Below are 24,934 nucleotides of genomic sequence, written 5' to 3' on the forward strand. Positions count from 1 at the left end.
TCGGTTTCCCTCAGTGTAAAGATGTCTGGAGAGGATCATCCTGGAGAAGAACCAGTCCATTAAACATAGCAGCGATGGCAGCTATTGTTCAAAATATCCATATGCTGCAATTTCCATCAGCAAGGATTGAGAGCTACAGGAATACCCAGCTGTGTAAATTGTTCATTTGAATTATGTACGGTGGGTAAAATCCCGGCCATGTTGAAGTCAATGGGAATTTTACCATTGATTCCCGATAAATCGATCCCTGAATCGACACCCATACTCCACCTCGGCAGGAGGAGTAAGCGAAATCGATGGTGGAGCTGTGGCAGTCGACTTGCCGCCGTGAGGATGGCGAGGTAAGTTGAACTAAGATACTTAGACTTCAGCTACGCGAATAGTGTAGCTGAAGTTGCGTATCTTAGATCGATCACCGCCCCGCCGCCGCGCCCCCCCCCCCTCCTAAGACTGCTTTACATCGGTATAAAGAGGCCTTGCTGTAAATGACAGTCAGGCCCCTAACTCTCGATTCAGGGCAGTTTCTTCTTGTACACTAGTTCTACACCAACATGACTGCACATTGAGATAGCACAGATTTCGCCTGCACTTCGAATAGGAAATAACTGTGGTCGCTGTAGACAAACGCTGACTTTTTAAGCGTGTCCACAGTACATTAATAATAATCATTGCAACATCTCCAGCCAATCCTTCCATGACCGAGAAGTGACTGACAGGCCTCAGTGTTACTATTGTTCTTCTCTGTTATCTTCACTTCCAAGATCATAGAAGTTTGATGCACGAAGCATATAATTAGCTGTGAGATTTAGAAGTCAGGGCAGAAAAGGCTTAAGGTGTCAATCAAGAGCTGCTTACTTTAGTCCCAGCCGCATCCTGCCTCATTGAAAGGCCTTGCTGCCTTATCTTGGTTTATTGTGTTTATCCAGGGAACAGATTGTATTGGAAAGGTTTGAAGTCAGAGATAGCCTTGGGGCACTGGAAGGGCGGGTAAAGCATAAGAAACAGAGAATTAGCACGCTTTTGTTTTTGCAAAAGGGTTTGAATATGCCATGGCTGCTTTGTTCATGGAGGTCAGCAAGACCCTGCTCCTTTCTCTCTCAACTCAGAGCTTCCTTTATTCAGCTTTAAAATGGACAGACAATTTAAGAGCCACGTTAGAAAGAGACAAATTTCCTTGCAGATGTACCTTTGGATTATTAAAATAGAAGTCAAATTTTCCCATCTGTGTTGTTTTACTTTTGCTGTTTCTCTCAGCTTGGACAAAGCAACCTCAGTGAAGTCAGCTTCACTTTTGTGTATAATAATAATAATAATAATAATACCTAGCTCTTACGCAGTGCTTTTCATCAGTAGCACTCAATGTGCTTTACAAAGGCCATTACTACTATTATCCCCATTTTACAGATGGGGAAACTGAGGCACAAAGCGGTGACTTGACCTGGCCAAGGTCAATCAGCTGGCAAGTAGACTAACTGGGACTATAATCTAGGTCTTCAAAGTCACAATCCAATGCCCTATTCACTAGGCTATCCTGACTCTCCCATAGTAAGCTTCACTTTCAGGTTCTCGGGGCTAAAATGTTTGGGGTGCAACCACCAAAGGGCAGTTTTAAAAAAATATTTCCATTAGCTACCTTAAACCAATGTTTCTGAACCTTTTCAGGTTGGCCACCTCTTATTCAAAGTCAAATTTTTCACAATCCCCTTACATTTATTTTATTATAAAAGTGAGGGTAAAAAAATGATAGCAATGCGCAGCTCATATAATTCATTGGTGTGTATTTTGAGAGGTTGACAAAGAATACTTGACCTTGATGAGGGAGGGCATGAGGGGAGCAAGATTTTCTTTGCTTTAGATGGTAATAAAAGTTTCAATGCCTCACAACCAGTGATTGCCTTTTGTGACCTCCTACAGGATGGGACCCACCAGTTGAGAAATACTGACTTAAACAGTATTTCTACTGTGTGACAAAGCTCATATTCATAAAATAGGGTTACCATATTTTGTGCCTCCAAATGGAGGACACTCCACGGGACCCCGGCCCCGCCCCCAGCCCCGCCCCAACTCCGCCCCCTCCCCAAAGTCTCCGCCCCCTCCCCTGCTTCCCGTGCGGGAAGCCTGAAGCAGGTAAAGGGGGGGGGGGAAGAGGTGCGGCCCAGGCTGGGTCGGCTCGGGCCCTGGGGTGCCGGCCCCGGCCGACCACCCCCGGCCCGCCCAGCACTGCCGGCCGGTCCCCGGCGGTCCGGCGCACCCCCGGCCCCGCGACCCCAGACCGGCTCCTGGACCGGCCCCCTGGCTCAGCGCACCCCGCGGCTCCGCGGCCCGGCGCACCCCCGCGGCCAGGCGCACCCCCCCGGCTCCCGGACCGGCCCCCCAGCTTGGCGCACCCCCGCGGCCCGGCGCACCCCCAGGCCCCGCGACCCCGGCCCGGCTCCCGGCCCGGCCCCGCGGCTCCCGGCTCGGCGCACCCCCCCGGCCCCCCGGCCCGGCGCACCCCCGCGACCCGGCCCGGCGCACCCCCCAGCGGCTCCACGGCCCGGTGCACCCCCCAGCGCCCCGGCCCGGCGCGACCCCGGACCGGCTACGTGGCCCGGCGCGACCCCGGACTGGCTCCGCGGCCCGGCGCACCCCCCGGCGGCCCGGCCCCGCGGGCCCGGACCGGCTCCCGGCACCGCGCCCCCTGCTCCCCGCCCGGCCCCGCGCCCAGCCCGGCCCGGCGACCCCGGCCCGGCACCGCGCGCCCGGCCGGCTCCCGGCCCGGCACCATGCCCCCGGCCCCGCGACCCCGGCCCCGCACCGGCCCCGGCCAAAGAGGCCCCGGCCGAGCCCTCCCTCCCGATTTTCCCGGACATGCCCGGCTATTGGGGATTTCCCCCCGGACGGGGATTTGAGCCCCCAAAAGCCGGACATGTCCGGGAAAATCCGGACGTATGGTAACCCTACATAAAATCTAAATTTGGGGCCTGATTTGAGTGTAGTTGTCAGGGCCGGGTCATGGACAGTTTGTGGGCACAAAGTGAGCTGCTCAGTATCAGACCCAAGGTCGGAGATCAATTCAGGGCCACAGCAGATCAAACTGCAAAGTCAGAGTCCATTACCAAACTGCGAGCATGGAATGAGAATCAGGGTGAGGCTGGGCCAGGGTTCTTCACTGGGGTCAGTAATGGTTAGGGTCACCAGATAGCAACTGTGAAAAAAATGGGACGGGGGTCGGGGGTAATAGGTGCCTATATAAGAAAAAGTCCCAAAAAACAGGACTGTCCCTTTAAAAACGGGACATCTGGTCACCCTAGTAATGGTCCTAAGCCAAAGTCAGTAAACCAAGATCAGGGTCAGGAGCTGAGCCAAAGTCAAGAGCCAGGATCAAGGTGAGTCACAGGAAGGATTGGTGAGGAAGATTCTAGGGCAGAAGCACACACCAAAGATCTGCTTTGCTCAAAAAACTCCCAGAAATGGCTTCCTGGTTTACATAGGGAGTGCCACCCAATCAGGGAATTGCAGAGGGCTGCCATTCCTGCCTCTTAGGTAGGACTTCCTGCAGTACTTCTTGGTAACAGCCCTGACTGGGTTCCTGGTTGCAACAAGGATGTAGTGCCTGCCGGGAACCCCACACCCCCTGGTTCTAGACCTCAGGGTTCTTATAGCAATGTTCCTTTAAAATATATTGGTTTTCATTGACTATAGACAAGTTAGCAATCCCCTTGTCCCAGTGGTAACTTTATCTTGGGCTGCATTTGTAATGATTCTTTCACCCTGAGTCTGCTTTGTCTTTACACTGCCGTGGAGATCCACTGATTGCCAAGGAAGTTTTCTTCATTTGGTGCAAAAGCAGAATTAGGTCCACGGCTTGCAAAATGATCATTCCAAAAGCCATTTAAAATGAAAAGTCATCACCCAAATGTTTCTGATACATTATATTTAAATCACTTAATACAGATCTATTTACCAAATACAGTAATGGATAGGGAAGGGAACAGCCATTAGCAGAAACAGGGACACAAAACTGTCAATTCAAAACCCTTCACAGAAGGAGCAGTCAATGTGTTCACAATTTTATCACTCTAAAGCGCAGAAGTACAGTGATTTGGAATCACGTCAACCCTTGTACATCTGAAGCACAAATATTTTGGAAGCTCTTGTTTTATCCATTAGTTTAGTTAGCGGAACCTTGTACATTTCTTGACCTGTGAATTTAAAAACGATCTCATTTCCTGCATGTCAGGATAGAGCCAGATAACTATGAATTACTCACAATATCTATGTTATTTTATGAAACTGCACTGGTAGGTTAAAAATGAACTGATCACAAGTGCTTGAAAAGAAAAAAGAAAAGAAGGCCCCCCCCCAAAAAAAGTACTATTGCATTCAGTTTTAGATTTACAGTCTGCGAGCCTAATTCTATCTAATTTACACTGGTTTTAATTGAATACATTCATTAGGGTGACCAGATGTCCCGATTTTGTAGGGACAGTCCCGATTTTTGGGTCTTTTTCTTATATAGGCTCCTATTATCCCCCACCCCCCTCCCGATTTTTCACACTTGCTGTCTGGTCACCCTAACATTCATTCACTGCAATGGAGTTACACTCCTAACTACCACCCTGAATCTACAAGGGTCTGGATTTCGGTGGGGCTCAGCATGGGTGAGAAGAGCCCTGTGGCTAGTATGGCAGATGCCCGCCTTGTCCTATTGCACACCTAAGATGGCACCGTACCGGCTCTTGCTTTGCGCGTATCAGAGGTCAGGAGGCACGCTGGGCCAAATCTCTGCTGGTTTTGAAATGGTGGAACTTCACTGAGGTCAATGGAGCTATGTTAATTTACACCAACAGCGGAGCTGGCCCTAAGTTGTGAAAAAACCAAAAGTAAACCAAAAGCAGTCGTGTAAACTTTACACTGTAAAGGGTCATACCGACTTTTTTTCATATGTCCCAAAACTGCCTCTGCTTGATTTTTAAATAAAACGCACATACTGTGTAATAACTGTACAAACACCTATAAAAATGTAGATGTCTCCTTTTAAGGCAGATAATCACATAATTTGAGTAGAAGGATACATTAAAAATATCAGAGAGGGCAAATCGTGCAGTCTTCACTTAAGCAAAACTCCCGCTGAAGGCAATGGGACAGAAGAAGGGCTGTAAGATTACGGCCTAAAACTTGAAATTAATTTTAAAAATATGCCTGGATCCTAATATGACAAAGGAAATGTACAGATATATTGATCCTTCTCTGGTGCCAGTCCCCACCAGAACTCTCATCACCTTCACTGGGGTCATTCCCCAGCAGTGCTTCTGGGATAGGTCCCAGGAGTTTACCCAAATTCCTGTTATAGTTTATGAATCCCTCCCATTTCTAATTGCTCTTACATTTCATCTTGCTGCCCTAGCCACCATGCTTCTGAGGTTTAGTCTATACTAGAAAAGGTTAGCTGGCATAGGTATGCCACTATAGCTATACTGACAAACCTCCTAGTGTGGGCACAGCTTCTACCGGCAAAAATATGCTTTTGCCAGTTTACCAGCATCTACACTAGGGCTTTTGCTGGTATAAAAATGTCATTTAAAAAAAAAAAAAATCACACCCCTCGTCGACATTATTGTATGGGCAAAAGTTTTTAGTGTAGACCTGGGCTAAGCTAAAATGTTGCTGGACTCCCTTCCAAGGCTGTCTGTGCTGCTTGCTCAAAGGCCAGAGAGGACGCCGAGTGACAAAAGGCACTTCCTTCCCTTGGGACTGATCCTGTTGTCATGTTAGCCAATGGCAAGCCTCTTTCATTGAAGACAGGATTAGACCTTAGGGGTATGTCGACGTTGCAGCTAGGAACTAGCCTCCCAACCTGGGCAGACAGACTCATTCTAGCAGGACTTGAGCTAGCATGCTAAAAATAGCAGCATGAACTTTGTGGCATGGGCTGTCAAGCCTAGGGGGACTTGAGAACCCATCCTGCGCTACAACGTCCACAGCTTAGCTTGAGTCCACTAGCGTGAGTCTGTCTGCCAGGTTGGGAGCTTCACTCCTAGCTGCAGTGTAGACATACCTTAAGTGCGCTGCCCTTGCGCATGCTCAGCGTCAGCTAGTTTGGGGAGTACAAGCCCAGAAGCTGAGCCAAAAGTCCGGGATGTCCTGCATAGCAATGGGTGGCTTTTTTGGTACAAATTATTTTAATAATCAAGTGCTTAGATTACAAAAATCTTATTTTTCATGTTTTTTTTTTACCATGCATAATTTTCTATGCTAAAAAGTAAGTCCATTCCTGCAGCTATACAACAAAACATATATTAAAATATCCCGTTCTTTAAAAATATATACAGGCATGGTAAGAAGTGACGCTGAATTCTCGCACTGGCACCTGCTTAGGAATAGCCACCATAAATCTTCTATCCAGGTTGAATCATGAAATATAAAATCTGAGTCTGGAGGAGATTTTTCCTCTTCTTTTTTTTTTCTTACAATTTTTTAAAAATAAAAGACACAAAAACAGTTCACATATTTCAGGAACTACTATCACTAAAAACAGCATCACTGCTTACAGTACCGTACATTTGCAAATGATTACGCCATGATTTGCTTTGGGTATTCAAAGTAAAAGTAAAACCGCCAGGCTATTAAGGACTAAAGAGTGGTGACTGTTTATGTGCAGAGACCAGGTGTTAAACATCACCCCTGCTGTGGCCTCAAAGCATGTGAAAGAAAAGTCTAATTAACAGCCATTCACAAAAGACACCAACTTCTGTGTAGGCTGTGAATATGTATGAAGAATGATGTGAGGGCACATATTGCACTGTAAAGGCTACAGAGCAGAATACTTCCTCTTGTGACTACTCGTAGGCCCGTGTACTGTAATGTACCTTGATACTGCAAGTTGTTCTGCATTTGTGAACCCTGGACTCGTAGTGTGAATCTTCACTGGAATCAATGGAACTATTCATGGATGTAGGTGCCCATCCATACTGAGCAGCTTGCAGAGTCGGGGTCTAAGAGTGTAAGAGGATTCCAGAATCTTGGCAACATTTGAATGACTCCATTGAAAAATATTGAATTTCAAGATGCATCAATTCCCCAGAGTATGGGGAATGGCAAAGTTTTGTCTTGGCTTTCTTCTTCTTCTTAATATTTCTTTCTTTTCCCTCCATCCAGAAAGGAAAATAAAATAAAGGTGTTCCGTTAACGTCAAGAGTCTGGCAACCAACAAAATCAGGGAAATTCAAAATGAAGAATTTCTTAGCCTATCCTTTCACACGGAGCAGAATTCACTCCTGTGCAGAGAGCCAGGGCAATGCCTATACATTACTTTAATTCTATTTAAGCCTTATTTAAAGGGCTGCATAGATCCTGTGCTAACTCTATGCGCAAGGGTGAATCCACCCTCTGTTTTCAGGCAGTGGCAAGATCTTCAAGTAATGAGGTATTTTATATGCCGCAAATGCTGCAAAGCCAATGTATAGTACAAAGGGGGTGGATTAAGAATGGTGTTTCAATACTAATTCAAAATTCCTGGGCTGTATGGGTTGACATTAGACCCCTAACATCATCTAAGATGGGCAAACGCCTCATGGCTTGGGTTTTGCACGTCAGCTGCATTGCAGTTTTGGAAAGACAATCCGGGTCACGTTACCTATGAAGCCACAAAGTTTCAATACCACTTCAAAGAGGTGCTGTAAGGATTCAGTAACGATCATGAGATGCTCAGGTACTATGGTGATAGGAGCCATATGAGCATCTAGACAGATAGAAGATGATAGGAGCATTACATTCTTCTTTAGGTTTGGTTGTAGGTCTGGTGTGAATGAATATGCTGTTCTGGTTTGGGCCTCTTTCAACTATGACTCTATACTTGTGTGGTTTAATGGTAATATGTGGCAGGCTATAATCATTTCATATTGGCAGTTTTGTTCAAACTAAAAATGGCCAACAGTTTTTTGCGTGACATTAAAAGCCTTAGGCTAGTGTTAAAAGCAAAAGTATTTTGATTTTTAGTTTCCTAGCTTTGCGGTGGTTACCTGATAGCATATTTCTCTAGCACAGGAGCTGGCAGGTCAGCCCTGTGTTCCATTTTAAACAACAAATATGATTTTAAATAACAATACTCAACAAATCTTGAGGGAACCTAGTTATCTGCAGTGCACTTCACAAAATCACAGTACCTGTAAACATATTGCAGTTTACTTCATAAAAGCTGTGCATGCACTATTGACACATTAAATAGACCACTGGTTCACCGAGTATAAGGAATGGTTGTGAGTCCTGTCCATATCACTAATTAATTGCATCTATAAAATATGAGCATGAAGTAACACAAAACATAGCAACTAGTTCGGACTTGGGCTGCCCTTGAGGAATGTTAGTGTTTGTTACTTATTAATGTGATGTAGTGTTGGAAAATGACTCTATGCCGAATTACATTTCTTAAAATATATAGCGCAATCAGCTTAAATGTAAGATAAGCCCAAAACACAATTGGCACATATCTTTCAAAAGGGTGCCATGATTTTTTTTATAAACTAATGAATGCATGTTGGAAGCCTGTCAAACTTTTTTTTTTTTTTTTTAAGGACAAATTTACTTATAATCATTGGAATTTTTTAGCAAAGAGAAAAATTGCAATGAAAGTTCATAAGCCTTATGTATAAGGCATAGTGAAGGCTTTTACTGGATCACAGATTATGGGCCACATTTGCCCTTGCTTGGTGAATGGCACTCCCACTGAATCAGTTAACATTCTGCATTCAGAGATGGGAGTCTCAGCTTCTCACTCTCTCCAGATAGGAACCCAGTGTTCTGAGTTTCTTATTAATTGTGCCACTCGTATTAGTAAATGGAAAGCAAAAAGATTGACCATGTAGAGTGAGTTTATCAATCCCTCAGATGACATGGAGTCACATTTCTGCATTGCAGAGACTGTTCAAAACCATGTCTTCCCATTACTGGAGCTGGTCCCAGAGACAAGTTCAGTGCTATCTCCCCACTAGCCTCTGGAGGGTGATCGAACTCAGTATGAGTAACTTTGATCAACCTTTCAGAGTAGCAGCCGTGTTAGTCTGTATCCGCAAAAAGAACAGGAGTACTTGTGGCACCTTAGAGACTAATACATTTGTTAGTCTCTAAGGTGCCACAAGTACTCCTGTTCTTTTTGATCAACCTTGAACATCGTCAGCTCAAAATTTCAACTCTGACTCAACTGTTACTAGGTTCTTGTTCCTTATAGGTGAAACAGTGGAAAAGGAAGCAGGGGAAAGCGCTAAGAATTTAATGCAGTGTATACCCACAACTCTGTGATCCAAACAGAGGACCCAGCTTTGCCAACCTAGCTTTTCGGATTCTCGTCTCCCTAATACATACCCTGTTTCCCCTAAAATAAGACATCCTCCGAAAATAAGGCCTACTTACAGTTTTGCCTCTCGTTGTAATATAAGGCATCCCCCCGATAATAAGACCTCCCCGATAATAAGGCATCCACCGATAATAAGGCATTTTTCATTTCTGAAAAATAAGACATCCCCTGAAAATAAGACCTAGCGCATCTTTGGGAGCAAAAATTAATATAAGACACTGTCTTATTTTCGGGGAAACAGGGTAGCAGCAGGATTTCCTTCAGCTAGAAAAATGTAGGGTTAAAAAGTTGATTCTCCCTTGGGGAAAAAATTATAGTTTAGATAGTAAGAAAAAGAGTTGCTGAACTCAAACAAGTTCTGCAAACCCTGAAAAAACAGAATTCAAGAGATTCCCACCACCTCAATCTCCTCACGGAGATCTCCACAGTGCCATGCTGAGCATGAGGAATGTTGATTGCTGTAGTTGCAGTAAAAAAAACAATGTTTTCCCCTGGGGCCAGGAGACGAGACAGCACCACTGATTCTGACATAAGAGTGTTAGTCTTTTGCCATATATGCAATGTAACATCTAAGCTCGATAGGCAATGATCATAGGAACACCTGAGTTGGCCTCAGGCAACGTTTCCCAACCATTATGGAGGTGTAAGCAGTGAGGGAATACTTGAGGGGATACAAAACAGAGATGATGAAGAGGGTAACTCCAGCTAAGTAATAAACTGCAAGCACACAAAGATTTAGAAAGCACAAACAGCCTACAACTCCTGGGTATCACAATCACTGTACATGTATGATCACGCTGGCAGTTGTAATATACTTTATGATTTGTCTCCCTTCATAGGAGTGACTTGCATCTTTAAGGTGCTTAGAATACGTCTGTAAAGAAGTATTGTTCTTTTCAATTAATAGAACTTGTCAATGATCATAAGTGCCAAATTTTCTTTCCCTCCCCATAACAGTGTTATTTTGTCTGAAGCTGTTCCACCAAAATCCTTAAGAAAGGCACATTAGTTTGATGGAGACCTTTTCAGTGGCTACCTTGGCAATACAAAGCTTCCTGAAATCATCAGGTATGCAAACTGTCTCCAAGGAACCAGACTTTAAATTCTAAAGCAGTCTAAATCATCCTAAGTCCAAACTTCCATGGGCACCATGGATTCTTTTGTTCCAACAGAAGGCAGCAAGTTTTCTTCATCCAGGAAACGAAAGGGGAATTGCACTAGAAATCCATGAATCTTCTTTAATTCTTCTGCTGCTTTTGCAGCATCTTGGGTTACCAATTTTGACTTGGCAATGAAGTCACGCAGCTGGGCTAAATTAGTCACTTCATCACTGGGAAGGCATCGGAACACCTGATTTGAAATGGAAAGAGGAGGTGGCACATAAACATAGAGGAAAATATCACGACATGCATTCCACAGTGGAAACTGATGCTACTGTAAACACCTTCATATATATTTAAGTGAATTGGCTAATGGAGCCTGGGGAGCTTAACAATTTGTACACCCGCCTTTGTGAGAAAATCTGTACAGCAATCGCAAAAGACTGGAGTTTGCAAATTAGGATTCTGGGGACTTTTCCTGATCCCTCCAGGAGATTATCCAAAATTAGCAATAGCGAGTTTGCTTTATCAGTGAGCCTTGCTTTGCATACGGGCAAATAGATGATTCTTTCTTACAGGGCCCAATTCTCTCCTAACACATGCTAATGTAAATCAAGAGCTCCAGAAATTGGAACTACAATACTCTGTAAAATCAGTATATAAATGAGAGGACAATCAGAGTTGCTACCTTGCTTGCCTGCCAACGGTATTTAAGGGTCCAAAAAGTTATGCCAAAAGAAAACCCTTCAGCTGATGTGGCCTTTTGCTGCTCATAGCTTGTGTAATTTCAGTATTCAAAACATCTTGATGAGATCTAGAGATTGAACCCTCCCGCCCCACCAGTCCCTCTCCCACAAAACCAAAATGTTTCTTCTCTCCTTTACATCTATCAACAGCGAAGCAAAAAGAGAAAACGAGCCAGGTACTTCACCTTGTCAAAAATCGTGGCATTGCGGGCAGCTGTTGAAACCCACACCTCCTTGAAGAATCTGTCAGAGACTGGATCCTGAAGATCAGCACTGAAGTCTGCTGAAGAACCAAGAACAACCCTGAAAAGGAGGGGGAAAGAACTGATGTCATTGGAAGGTAACACAGAACCCACCAGAGAATTTTCATAAACAGGAATGTGATCTTTGTAATCAGCTTCTTTCTTCTGGAGGAAAACAAAACCAGCAGGTAACAAAACCAGTCATGTGCAGTTATTGAGTTAAGTGACCCTAGAACACCATCCAAAAACGAAAACTCATAAAGGACCCATGCTGTTATTATTTGCATTGCAGCCCCATTGTGCTAGGCATTGCACAAACATATACCACAAAGATGGGGATATTGTTTATCAGAATGTGAGAAACCTTCTGCAAAATCAACCGCAGGTTTTCCAGAAGGTAATAATGGAAGGGGACTGAAGTCATCAGTTCAGAATACCAGTCAGTCCCACCAATGGGAGCCGAGAATATACATCTCCCAAGAGAGGTTCAGCATCTTGCAAAATCAGGCTGTCAGTAGCGGAGCCCTGTGTTCACGTTCCCCTGCTCTAACCACTAGGCACGTTCCCTCTTCGATGTGAAAAAAACAACAACCCAACAACTCAATCCTGAAGAAGAAAAGGGTTCCCTTAGATAATGTCCTCAATACTTACTAGATGGTGCTGCGCGCACGGAGACTTCCTTGTCTGCCGCTATTTCCTACACAGAATAGTCTGTCAACCTTAGCACTGCCTTATCTTCTCCTCCTTTATGTTTAAAAACCATCCAGATGGAAAATGGGGGGGGAAAAGTGTTCTAATGAGAAAATAGCTGTGCTACAGCCAGATGGCTTCTCTGATTAAACAAATTCCCAGTACAAAAAAAAAAGACCCCACCACCTAAAACTGATACAGTGCAGTGGCCGTATTTATTTCTTAGCAAAGTTCCATTGTCTTCTGTGCACGTTCCCCCTACTGAAGGGGTCAAGGAAAAATTTAACCAAAACAGACTCCCAAGATTTGTAATCCAAATAGTCATTGGGGGGCGAGGGGGGAAGGAAGGAATGGGACACTGCATGGGACATCTAGGCTAAACTCAGTCCATGTGTTAGTGGGTGTAGGTTCATTGATTTTACAGGAGTTAAACCCACTCATATCTTTAATCCCGTGCATATCCTTTATGGACAACTGCACAGATGCCCCTTTTTCAAAATCAATGAGGAATGCAATCCCTGCAAGGCAGCAGGACTGCATCTTCCTGCACAAGTACAAAAACTAATTACCACAACCTGCTGGGAAAAGACCTCAGTGGGTAAGATCTTCCTGGCACCCAAGAATTTAGCATGAGATTTCCATGCACCGTAATTAGTTTCTAGCACTCATACCTAAAACACCGGAGGCGGAGTGACTGAGCAAATCTTCCGGCTTTGTAATCCTTTCCATCCATCACTGAAGGGACGGTTTCGGTGTCTTGCACAATGATAGCCATTTCACTGTCGCGTTTTCCCAGCATGCTGCGATCATTGATGTTAGCAGAGCCTTTCAAGGGAAACAAAGAAACTATGACACCACAAACAATACATACCGACACCACAAAGTTGATAGGCCTGTTTAACACCAGCGGGACGTAGACCCAGATCCTCAAAGCTATGGGAGCTAGGCACCAAATAACTTTAAGAATGGGGTCTTGCCAGCTTCTCCTTTGCAGGGCCCCAGCGTTCACAGTATGCCCTGAGACTAGGTAGAAAGACACACCACTCTTGTGTGTAAAGGAGAGTTTCAATGAATAGCTCTCCTCCAACCTCACACTCTTCTGTGTATATCCTACCACCATCACTTTACTGTCGACCACCCTCTAACATCCCACTGTGTGGTTCCTTGCCTGTGCATATGACAAGTTCAGCTGCCTGGACTTAGCCGACCTGAACTCAATTGTCCTCAGTCTCTTCCAATGAAGTGATAAAACACTACAGGAGTTCATAGGTTAAAAATCTTCTCCTTTGTCAGTAGGTGGTAGAGAGGAGGCTGAATTACCTTTGCCACTTGTTGGAACTGGAGAAGATCAATGTAAATGCCATGTGAACATTATCCATTTTATTCTCGTTAGCAAAACAATTTAGGTTGCTAAGGATGGAGAGTCTCGAGATGAAGATTTGTTAGAACAGACCCTCCATCAAAGCCACTTCTGATTTAAAGCGCCACAAAAGAGCCAAGATCAGTATGTAGGGGGGGAAATCTCCACATTCTCCATAAACTCCAGGGCATGAAAGAAGGTTAAACAATTTTGAATCCAACACAAAAGGTTTTAAAGCTTAATTTCTCAGTAGCCTCCAGCTATTTTTGCAGAGCGATACCATGGCATGCAAGGGCAAGGGTCAGAGTTTAATTTGGTCTTTATTTAATATGTTTAATGACACAAGCTGGCTTCTTTGTTTGAAGTAATTCTATGGAATTTCTTTTCTTCATTTATTTCATAACAAAAGAAAGGAAATTTTTTTACTTGGATTTGTGCCCTAAGCCCAAGGCAGAATCAGTGTTAAAGTAAATTGCACAGCAGAGTCCACTTACGCAGCATTAGTGTTTCTTCTAAAATAAACAACAGAAAAAGAAAACACCTTCAGGGTATTTTTGGGGGGAGTGGGGTTAAGAAAGAAGGAAATCATTTCTGAGTCATACTGCACTGAGGGAGGTGGAGAACTCCAGTTTCTAGCAACTAGTAAGTAAGGCTTCCAAAACTCCCAGGGGCCAAATTTTCATTTCTATGTATGGAGAGTCATGTATGCCAGTTCCCAAGTATTGCCAATACAATGAAAACGTACCCTGCAGGGGTGTAGAGGCCATTCTAACCAACAGGAACATTTGTTCTTTTTCTATTCTTTGCTGTGCTGTTGAGGTAGCATTAGAACATATTGTGCAAAATGTAAAGAGCCAAAATATCAGACAATTCTTTCAGAACACATGCACACGTCCCAATGTATAATTATAACTTCCCCCCTCTCTTTAAAAATGTTTTGAGTGCAGTTATGGCAATTTAAAGGTGCCAGAGTGACGGCACTGGAGAATAAGGTTATTTGGCCATATAACAAGAATGGAGATGGGTAGTAGAAACTTCTCCCCCGTACTTGGCTACTGTGCTTCATTCTGTTCTCCAGAGATCATCTCCAAGCCTGGCAGATTCTCTATGGCCATCCAGTCTTTAGTCACTCTTTCCAGGTGCCAATTAGTTCAGATTCTGATTGTGATCTTTATGGTGTGGACACACACATGCTAAGAACTGGGCTCAGACAACCAGCTCATTCAACACAGATCAGCTAACTGCCAGTGCAGCCAAGAATCATTTTCTAATGCCTTAGCTATTTCCAACGGGTGTTTGTATCAGGATCCTGTTACAGTCAGGGAGAAACTGGCAACTATCCCTAAGCAAGCGTCTGACTTTGTGTGCCCATTCCTGCATCTCCCACTGATTGGACATCCAAAAGTGAGTGCACAATCGCTCTGCATATATAAAATGGACAATGCACTTAGGCACTTTGCAGCTTAACCTGTACTGCACAGAGATCAGGGGGAAAAAAACCATGGCACAGAAAAGCAGGCAAGAGTTTGTTCTGGGGGAAGGAGCAGCAAGAGACTACAATAGCTGGGATTTAGCAAATTAACATATACCCACAAAATACTCCAGGCAAAGCAAAAACCCTGCAACAAACGGGTTCCTACAGAAAGAAACCCAGATGCTTTAGTAATCCCAGTGACTGAATATACTGACTTCCGCTTTATCAGGAGTTGCTAGTGAGAAGGGGAAAAATAAAATCAACCCCCTTAAAATACTCACACTCCTCCACAATGCAGCTGAACTAAGAATTTATTCCCATGTGTTTCAATCACTCAGGGCTTCAGTCACATGGAATTCTTTTCTTTTGGGGGACGGGGAGGAATTAACCAAATTAATTGACATTTCAATCAACTAATCAGCAGGAAATTGAAGGTAGGACAAATTTGTGCCTCACTAGCTTGTAAACCTCTGTGTCACTGCTCTCCTACTGCAGCTGCAGAACCAGGGCCTTGCTTTTTCCACTAGAATGTTGGCACTTCAGTAGGAATGTGTCAGGTGCATGGGGCAGCACCTGAGGATGTATTTAGCTCCACAGCTGGTACATTGAGCCCGAGCCTCTTGGGGGTATGTCTACACTGTAAAAAGACCTGCAGCAGCGAGTCTCAGATCCTGGGTCAACTGACTTGGGCTCACACTACAAGGCTAAAAATAGCAGTGTAGACATTCTTGGAGCCCAAGCTCTGAAACCCAGCCAGGGGGTTGGTGTCGGAGCCCTGGCTCCAGTCCAAGCCTGAACATTAATGTTGCTATTTTTAGCCCCAGAGTGAGAGCCCCCGCAAACATAAATCAGTTGACCTGGGCTTTGAGATTTGCTGCCGTGGGTCTTTTTATTTTTTTTCAGCAGGGTAGACAGACCCTTGGACGACAGCAAAACGTACAGATAGCACATCACCATGCCTGCCTGCATTTAGGTGGATGCACTATAGAATTAGTCCTGTGTTTATGATCATCAATAGTAAAACTATTGTGGCTGTTCTTCATACTAGAGACTTAAGAAGACTATTAAAAAGACAACTATATGTAGCAAAACCCTCCTGATCCAAACTTCAACCTATCTAAGGCTGTATGCTACCAGGATTGTCTCTGAGGAGGAGGACAGTATCGTTCTGCTTCTTACAAGACCTAATATTATGATGCTCATGGGCAAAGCCTTCGTACTGCTACAACAGGCTGAAAAGAGCTCTCTTAAAGAAATAGTAGTAACTCTGGGTCAAATTCTTCTCTTGTATTCTGTGGTATAAATCAGAGCTGAATTTGGCCGTATGTTGTTATTTTATGGCCTTATAATAAATATACAATAACAGAGAGACAGATGAACAACATCTATGACTTGTTATAACATATTTTCCTAATGGTCACATGTTCCCCACGTCTTCCAAATTTCACAGCACACTCTGTTCTTTAAGGAACAGATGACAACTCTTGCAATTTAGTGGCTAAAGCTGAGTTTGATGAAAACAAATGGACAGAATTCCCTGCGGTGGGACAAGTTTAACTGCCAGGGGGAATTTCAAAGCCACATTTCTTTATCAATTAATCAATACACTTTAGAAGCCTTCCTCCATCTCGCTTCTCCCATTAACTCGTAATTACTTTACATTTAAATTCAATATACAACACAGGGAATGGGTTAGCAGGTAAAATGGAAGAGAGCACAGCAAGTAGTGATAGCCATGTGCACTTTGTACAGGGCAGAGAAATCTAATGGGATTTTTCAGTCAGGGTAGTCAAATGGTACAAATTTCCTCTGCAATTGAGGGATAGCTCAGCGGTTTGAGCATTGGCCTGCTAAACCCAGGGTTTGTAGGGATATTAGAGAAGGTACTAACAATGATTCCCCCAAGTGACAGTGACCCCCTCATAATTTGTCCCCACACTTTAAAATCCAACAGTTTCCCCAAGTACAAAAATCTCTTGGGTCTTCTGTTAAAACTTGTAAGCTACTGTCTGTAAAAACCATTGATTGTATCTATCCTGTGAAAGATACTTTATTACTATGTAAAACTTACAGACAAGTTAATTGACTTTTTCTTGAAGTAACTGATACAATGTAAACAAACACTATAAGCCGTTAAGTGACTTTCACTTCATTCAACCGCTCCTAGGACAGACCCCCACCCTCTGTGATTAAAGGCCGGGAGTCTCAAATGAATTAGCACACACCCCAAAAGTGGTGGAGACAGTAAATTAAAATATGGTTAAGATATGGAATGTACGCTGATGAATGTTTGATATACATGAATGGTTAGGGAGGTGCTAGCCTAGAAAGGGAGTATCCATCGGCGGAAGAATGTGTCAAGTGGATGACCAGACAACCCCCGCAGGGTAAACTGGGATCCACCCCATCACCTGGAAGGATGAGAAACACAAACTTTGGACAGTTTGGAGCCACCAGGAATGTGCCCAGGAATGTATCCAGGAATGTGCCATCTGCTGATTGAGTCAGCAACAGCAGAATGAAACAGCTCCCATAGACTAACATAGGAATTAATTCCTATAAGAATGGACTCTCAAGACTGATGACTTTGAGTCTCTGGTTCTGCTGCCAACCTCCAGGAACATCAGATGCATCTGATACAGACTCGGCTCCATCCTCATAACCAAGATACCTGGCCAGTAACTTGGCATGAGCAACTTCTAGGCTGGTAACTATAACACCTATACAGAACTTGAATGAATGATTGTGTGAATGAATCTCTCTCTATATATATGTGTGTGTGTGTGTATAAGGAATAAGTAGTGATAGGAATAAGTAGTGAAACAATGTTGTTTACTTTTATCTTTTGCTTTACCATTATATTTACAATAAATGTGGCATCTTTGCTTTATCCCTCTTAATAAGATCCTGCTGGTTTTTATTCTATTGGTATAACAGGTTGTGAGTTCAAACCTTGAGAGGGCCACTTAGGGATCTGGGGCAAAAATCAGTACTTGGTCCTGCTAGTGAAGGCAGGGGGCTGGACTCGATGACCTTTCAAGGTCCCTTCCAGTTCTAGGAGATAGGACATCTCCATTAATTTATTTATTTATTATTAACTGTTTTACTCACCAATGATGACAGTGTTGTCATCAGCTATAAGCAATTTGCTGTGAACATAGATGAGTTCAGTGACGAGATTTCCGTCCAGCTCGGCGTATGTTCGAAGCCCACAGAACGATATGTAATTTATCCACTGATCTCCAACTGAGGATTAAAAGGGACAATGAGGTGGGAGAGTGAGAGGTGGTCATTAGTAATATAAAAGCAAGGAAAAGCAAAACAGTTAACTTTCAACATCTCCTTAACAATAACAGAATGTAAATAAGTCTCTTTAAAATAGATGTTACTCTGCTATGCCTCTCTGTGCCATTCTGATCCATATAGCCAGCTTGACTGGCTACCCAGGGATTCTCCCATTTTGGACCAAACTCTACCTTGTGTTGTATACTAGCACCTCCAATTGATGCTAACAACTGAGAATCATTTGGCTAGTTGGTTGCTTTCTCTGACTGAGCTGTGGGGAAGAGGTTGTAACCATTTTTTTGTCTGCACATGCTATGGAAACCATTTTCTATTTTAAATGACCTACAGTTCAGATTTAGACAAAAATACATGAATCAAGGATGTATTATATGGCACGTGTATTTATGAAACATGTTTTTTGTGGTGCTCTGATTTCCATCCAAGCAAATTTAAGGATGCAGGCTGACCCCAGGAAAGCAATTATGATAACAGTGTTATAATTAAATAGTTTTAGCTCTGTGTGGTCGTTGGGTGCCAAGCAACAGTGTAACAAAAAACCATCTCTAAAACAACCCAAGGCTATATGACTCAATAAAGGAAATCCAAAAGTGATGAAGAATCATACATAAGAATTCCCCACCCAACAATCTATAAAATACACACTTCTATTGTCCTCACTCCATCTTTGTGCTGCATAACCCAATGTTAGAAACCAACTTGACCACAAAATCAAGCTAAACAGAAATAAATGTTGGGAGTCTTGTCCACGAGGATGCCATCGATTGGATCTTACTGCTTGATTATATTTCGTCAGATACACAGATGTTTTTGGCTAGCGTGTTTTCCTTATTTTGAAGATGTTTGATATTTGACATAATTGCAATATTTTATGTTATTGAAGTTTATATAACTGGCGAGTGGATGAGCTCATTTATGCTTTATAGCTAATCAATCAAAGTTTAGTGTCCTCAAGACCTAATGATGAACATCACACAGAGAGGGAAACAAAGCACTTACTCTCTGCTTTCAACTGTCCCAGGATAGAATTATCTCCTCTGCACATGGTCCTGGAAAGAATTAAGGTGGCAGTTACAAATACAAATGATCTGAAGCAACGACATACAATTAGGTATGTGAAGATAGCGATAGTCCTGATGTGCTAATCACAAACACAAGACACATTTTAAGTACCATATAAAGAGAAGAGCTGTGACATTCTCAAAATACATTTTTCCTAAATAAATGTCAACAGGGGTGTAGAACACAGAAGGCATAGAAGTTCGTATGCACCTCTGGTCGGTCACCTTATGCTGGGGAAGATATTGTTGTCTACATGGGGATAAAAAACCCACATCTGGCCTGGGTCAGCTAAGTCAGGCTCACAGGGCTGAAAAATCTCTGTGTAGACATAACCTAAGTATGATTCTGCCGGTCACTGGATTCTCAATGTTGGTCCCTAGGTCTCATGACCCCTATGGTAGTATGGCTCCCTTATAAACCCATGCTGCCTTCAGCTGTCCCTCCCCCAGAAAGCAGTCACAGCAGTACCACTTCCTTCCCCTTTCAAAGCCTCCCCCCGCCATCCCTCTTGTGCTGGGGTTGCTTCTGTCTTCTGAACAAGGAGAGAAGAGCACGGGTCCCAAGGACCAGAAGGGATCTCTGAGCAGTGTGAGCATCAGCTTTGAAAAAGACTACGGGGGAGATTTTAAAAGGCATAATTGGTAGCTATGTGCCTAATCTGCAATGACGTTCATTAGGATTTAAAGCCTAACTGCCATTTGTGCCTTTGAAAATCTCTCTCTTCCCCGACCCCACCCTACCGCCAGGCTCTGTGGAGCACGAGATTACAAAACTTTGAGGCCTGCCCCAACCTTTACTCCTTGCAAAGAGATATATTTAGCACCATGAAATTTACTGGGTGTGGGTCTTTCAGATGGGGGAGGCTAAACCTAACTAGGGCCACTGACAAAAGCAATATGGCTGACAAAACCATAAAGCTCTGAGCTCCCTCTGCTGGCTGGGCAGCAGGGCAGTCAAATAAAGCACTCTTCTCTGGGCTGAATTGTCTTCTTTAATGATGGTGGAGCTCAAAGCAAGATAGAGTTGTGGTGCTAATATTTGTTGTTGAACAAATAAAGCCATGTTCATTGCAGCTCTGTTGAAACCACGGGGAAAATTGATACTAAAATACTGTCAGGCTTCTAAAAAAATATCAAAACCACACGGATAAACTAGAAAAAACTGTAGTGATATGTAGTAAATTGTAGTAAATTCTTAAAAGAAGGGTGGAAATTTCAAGTATGAGTAAATTAAGTCTAGCTCTATGTGCTTGTAGAAAACAAACTTATTTTGGAGCCTTATGATGCAGCCAGAAAACAGGCTAGACAATGAGCTCAGCAAGGATTTTATTAGCTATCTCTAAGTCCAAGGTCACTATTGCAAATAACAACAATAATATAAAAAACTGTTGCCGTGTTATGTAAAAACTGTATCACAGATAAACAGTTCATTTTCTTTTTCTTTCCCACATACTGTATGTGTGTACAGTGCGTAGCACAATATGGCCTTGATTCTGATTGGAGCCTGTGGTCACTACCACAGTACAAATCATCACTACCACCACCACATCAACAAAACCATGGAGATCACTATAAAGATCTCAGAGTACTGTGTCCTTTTTTGGCCTGTGCACAGTACCTGTAGTTGAAGTGCATTATGGCTTGCAGTGCATTCCCACCTCCAGTTGAAATATCTCCTTCAAATCCAGGCAACAGCGGGATCACCACATACACTCGGTATCGTTTGCTGTCCCTAAAATAAATAATCCAACAATCCTTTGGGATATTTTCCTGCACTTTCAACTTCTTTTCACCAATTCTGCAACCAGTCCTTATTCACTGGCTCTTTCCACTGACTTACTCCTATGGTTTCTGTAGTAGGCTTCTACTTCATTTTTAAGGGAGCGCGAGTCAAATGTATTTTTGGTTCAGGTTTTCCACAGTTGTGGTCAGTGCTACAGCATTTATTTAAATGCACGTGCACAGAAGGTGTAATTTACCAAGAACTGAAAACAACAAAAACAGGTGTAGAATAAAAAGAAAGGTTGGGACATGTTTATTTAAGTGTAAGAGGTATGGTATGCATCACAGAGATGCAGGGTGAGGTAATTTTCTTGATTGTTGTGTCTAGTTTTATGGAAATAAGTGCCTTTGAGAACCTCAGTTGAAACGGACAGCACCTTATTGAACATGGCAAGCAGCATAAATTATTATTGTAAAGTCAATACAAGCATGAAAACATAATTAAATCTACAGTTTTCCTCCTCTCCCAACCTTGTCCTGTTTCCAAGCTGCAGATCACACTGGGAGAGGAGATAGATAGAAAACTCAGTGCATGGCCAGCTTTTGATGAATGGGCCTTCCCAGAATATTTAGAAAGGGCAAATATTTGGCCTCATACATCACAAGGGTTCAGTTTTCAAGTATCCTTAACTGTGATCTGATCCTGGATTACCTCTGATTTGCTAAATCTACCCGTTTTTGCTTTTCCTTTGTTGTTAGTTAGATGCTTATCTTAAGGGCCAGCCAATTTCCGCTGTGGCTTGATTCTAGAGATGCCTTTCAGCCCGAGTAATCCAAAATAACAGTAGGGTGCCAAACAATGGCAATTTCACTAATTAAAATTCAAATGCTCCCTGGCTTTAGATGCTGTTTTTACCACCCTGAAAATAATGGTGGGTAATTTCTGATTGCCTAAATTATCAAAGCCCACATTTTTTTGTTCCTGTACTCTATATGTGAAAAGAGTCTTATTTAATTTAAGAACAGGAGTACTTGTGGCACCTTAGAGACTAACAAATTTATTAGAGCATAAGCTTTCGTGGACTACAGCCCACTTCTTGTAGTCCACGAAAGCTTATGCTCTAATAAATTTGTTAGTCTCTAAGGTGCCACAAGTACTCCTGTTCTTCTTTTTGCGGATACAGACTAACACGGCTGTTACTCTGAAACTTGTCATTATTTAATTTACTCATCACTAGGTGGCAATGTATTTCAGTATGGATAAAACTATTTTAAAAAACAGTATCTAGGTGGACCAGTTTACATTTTGCTAAGACCATTTTTTCCTGGTAAATCCTTAATTAGCTTGCACCTTCAGATGAGAGACCAGAATAATGGCCAGGGGATCAAAACTGGTTCTCATGTGACTACTAGTACATGTATCAGTGGAGGAATTTCTACTGTTAATGGAACAGCTACCATGGTGGCCCTGAAATTATTGCCAGTTGCTTTGGACTATCAATAGGATTACTCATGCTTAAAGCTAAGCATATGCTTAAGCACTTCATGGTTTAACATGTGTCATTTGTAATCTCAGTATTTGAATAATACAGTGTATCCTTTAGTAAGTAAAAGGAAGTACAAAGGGAATACAGTACTGAAGGAATCTATTTATCCTAGCTTAAGCTGTCAAATGTTTATAGATAAAATTTTAATTAAATGTTATTTTTAAAGCAAACTTTAGAAATGGTTAAAATGTCTCATGTGCACATTACAGAAGAGATGTAAATTGCAAAGGTTTGGAAATTAAGGATATAATTATTGATACTGATGAAAATATACTGTATTGTGAGAAAAAATTACTTTTAATCAGCTAGTTCTTACACAAAACCCAGTTTGCTTATCTAAACAGATAATAAAGCCTACTAAAATATGCCAGTGAAACAGAGGAGACAAGGAGAAGAGGAACATTATAAACATAGAAAATGTTTTGTCTACAGAATAGAGAAATATGATACTTGATTGGGAACACTCCACCAAGATCTTCCATTTAGGATTAAATATCTGTGTGCCAGCTGGCCTTTTTTCCTTTCCCTATGGAAGTTAAAGTATAACATTACTTCTCTCTTCATCCTAGCCAATGCCATGCACTTTATAGCAAATGCTATCTGGGTGATTCAGTGTGGACTTGATCTTCTACTCTGTTAAGTCAAAAGGTACATACCCAGGTGGTTCAGGAAGGTGCCACGGCTACATTACTCTTTGTACTTGTGCTAACTCTCAGATGTGCAACTACATATACATGAACTGAGAATCGGACCCTGTGCTCATAAGGTAGATGTGGCCTAAACAGTAGATTTTCTGCTGGCTCTAATGCAGCTATTTAAGCTACAAAGAGGAAACCCAGTCCAACAGTATGTGTTAAAACAGCCTATTACATCCAGTCTTGGAAAGATAAATATGATATTATGGATAGGTAAGAAATCTACAATATGTTTGGAATGGCTCTCCAGCTTAACAAGACTAAGCAAAAAAATACCTGTGTGCTTTAAGAATCCTCCGAGCGATGGTATCTCCAATCTTGTTAGAAACGACTTTGTCATCAGCACAGCTAATAAAAAATTGGTTCTAAGGGAAAAGTGAACACAAAGAAATTCAGAATCATCTCACTGTCTTTTTGCCAAGGATGGTTCAGTGGTTAGGCCCAGAATGCAGATTCACTTCCCTGGTCCACCACTGACTTCCTCAATGACCTTACACAAATCAGTTAGTCTTTCTGTGCCTCAGCTCCTCATCTGTGAAATGGGGATAATAGCACTGTCCTGCCTCACAGAGAGGTTGAGAGGATTAATACATTAAAGATCATCATGGATTCAGATACTACAATAATGGGGCATGGATAGATAAATAAACAGACATTGGGGTGGGGCCCCATTTTGCTACAGTTTGAAAGAAACATTTTTGCTGAACACAAAGCAGCAATGACACAATAAGATCACAGGGTTTAATCACTACAAAAATCTCAAAACCCAGAATGTATGATTTTTTGTTAGGATAAGAAAAAAATTAAGTGACTGTTTTCAACATCGGCATAGATAACGGCCTCAAATGAGCAATCCTCAGAATTGTTAAAAAAAACAACTGATTTTGTGGCTATGGCAAAGCATGAAGCATACGCAAGTTAGAGACTGCTTCCCAAGCATGTAATTATCTCCAGATAATTATTTGGCATTATTGCCATTGTGAAACTCTTACTTTGACACATGAGGTGAAATCCTGTCTCACTGAAGTCAATGGGTGTTTTGCTATTGACTTTACTGGGATCAGTATTTCACCCATGCTGTCTACAAAGTCATAAATCTACATACTTTCAGGGTTGTGGGACTATTCTGAGTCAAGACGCAAATAAAGCTACATCCTGTACAATGTTTTCCTGGATGGCAACGTATTATTTTAATTAAATGGTGTGTGTATGTGCGCTCAGGGGGAATAATTATTCTTGATTAATCTCCCTCTTTAAACACTAACAAGTAAAAAACATCCAAACAATAGATGGAAACAGATACAGAATAAGTGTCTCCATTCAGCCATTTATTCCTGCATTTATAAGTCCATTCATACAGAGGAGAATTATGCAAGTTCTAAGATACTATTAAGTGAGTCCACTGCGCATCGATGGAAGACCAAACACTTTGATATGTAGGGCTGGGAATGTAGCAGAGCCAAGAAGGCAGCTGGAAGACAAAAGTTGCTAGAGGTTCTGGAAGGAGAAATAGTAACGGAGTGGCCTTGTATTTTAATCCACATTTAGAGTTCTGTACTGGTACATTAATTACTGACTTGATCCAAAGCCTATTAAAGTCAATGGACATAATCCTATCAACATGAGGGGGCTGCAGATCAGGCTCTATATTAATATTAAC

The 24,934-nt window shown here is 42.6% G+C and overlaps 1 protein-coding gene across 3 annotated transcripts in view; it reads right to left on the minus strand.

Annotated features, from left to right (window-relative positions):
* Positions 1-3,899: 3,899 nt before the first annotated feature.
* PLD1 (phospholipase D1) overlaps positions 3,900-24,934 on the minus strand; it is a 137,536-nt gene continuing 116,501 nt past the window's right edge. For all 3 annotated transcript variants that reach the window (XM_054039303.1, XM_054039305.1, XM_054039304.1), the window contains 7 exons: positions 23,551-23,639; positions 20,929-21,042; positions 19,249-19,298; positions 18,058-18,192; positions 12,784-12,937; positions 11,366-11,483; positions 3,900-10,684 (listed from right to left, as the gene is read on the minus strand). In XM_054039303.1, the coding sequence (XP_053895278.1) occupies positions 10,460-10,684; positions 11,366-11,483; positions 12,784-12,937; positions 18,058-18,192; positions 19,249-19,298; positions 20,929-21,042; positions 23,551-23,639 (885 nt within the window). In that variant the 3' untranslated portion in view covers positions 3,900-10,459. The remainder of the gene's footprint in view (positions 10,685-11,365; positions 11,484-12,783; positions 12,938-18,057; positions 18,193-19,248; positions 19,299-20,928; positions 21,043-23,550; positions 23,640-24,934) is intronic.

This window comes from Malaclemys terrapin, chromosome 9 (assembly GCF_027887155.1).
Source record: "Malaclemys terrapin pileata isolate rMalTer1 chromosome 9, rMalTer1.hap1, whole genome shotgun sequence".
NCBI classification, from domain to species: domain Eukaryota; kingdom Metazoa; phylum Chordata; order Testudines; family Emydidae; genus Malaclemys; species Malaclemys terrapin.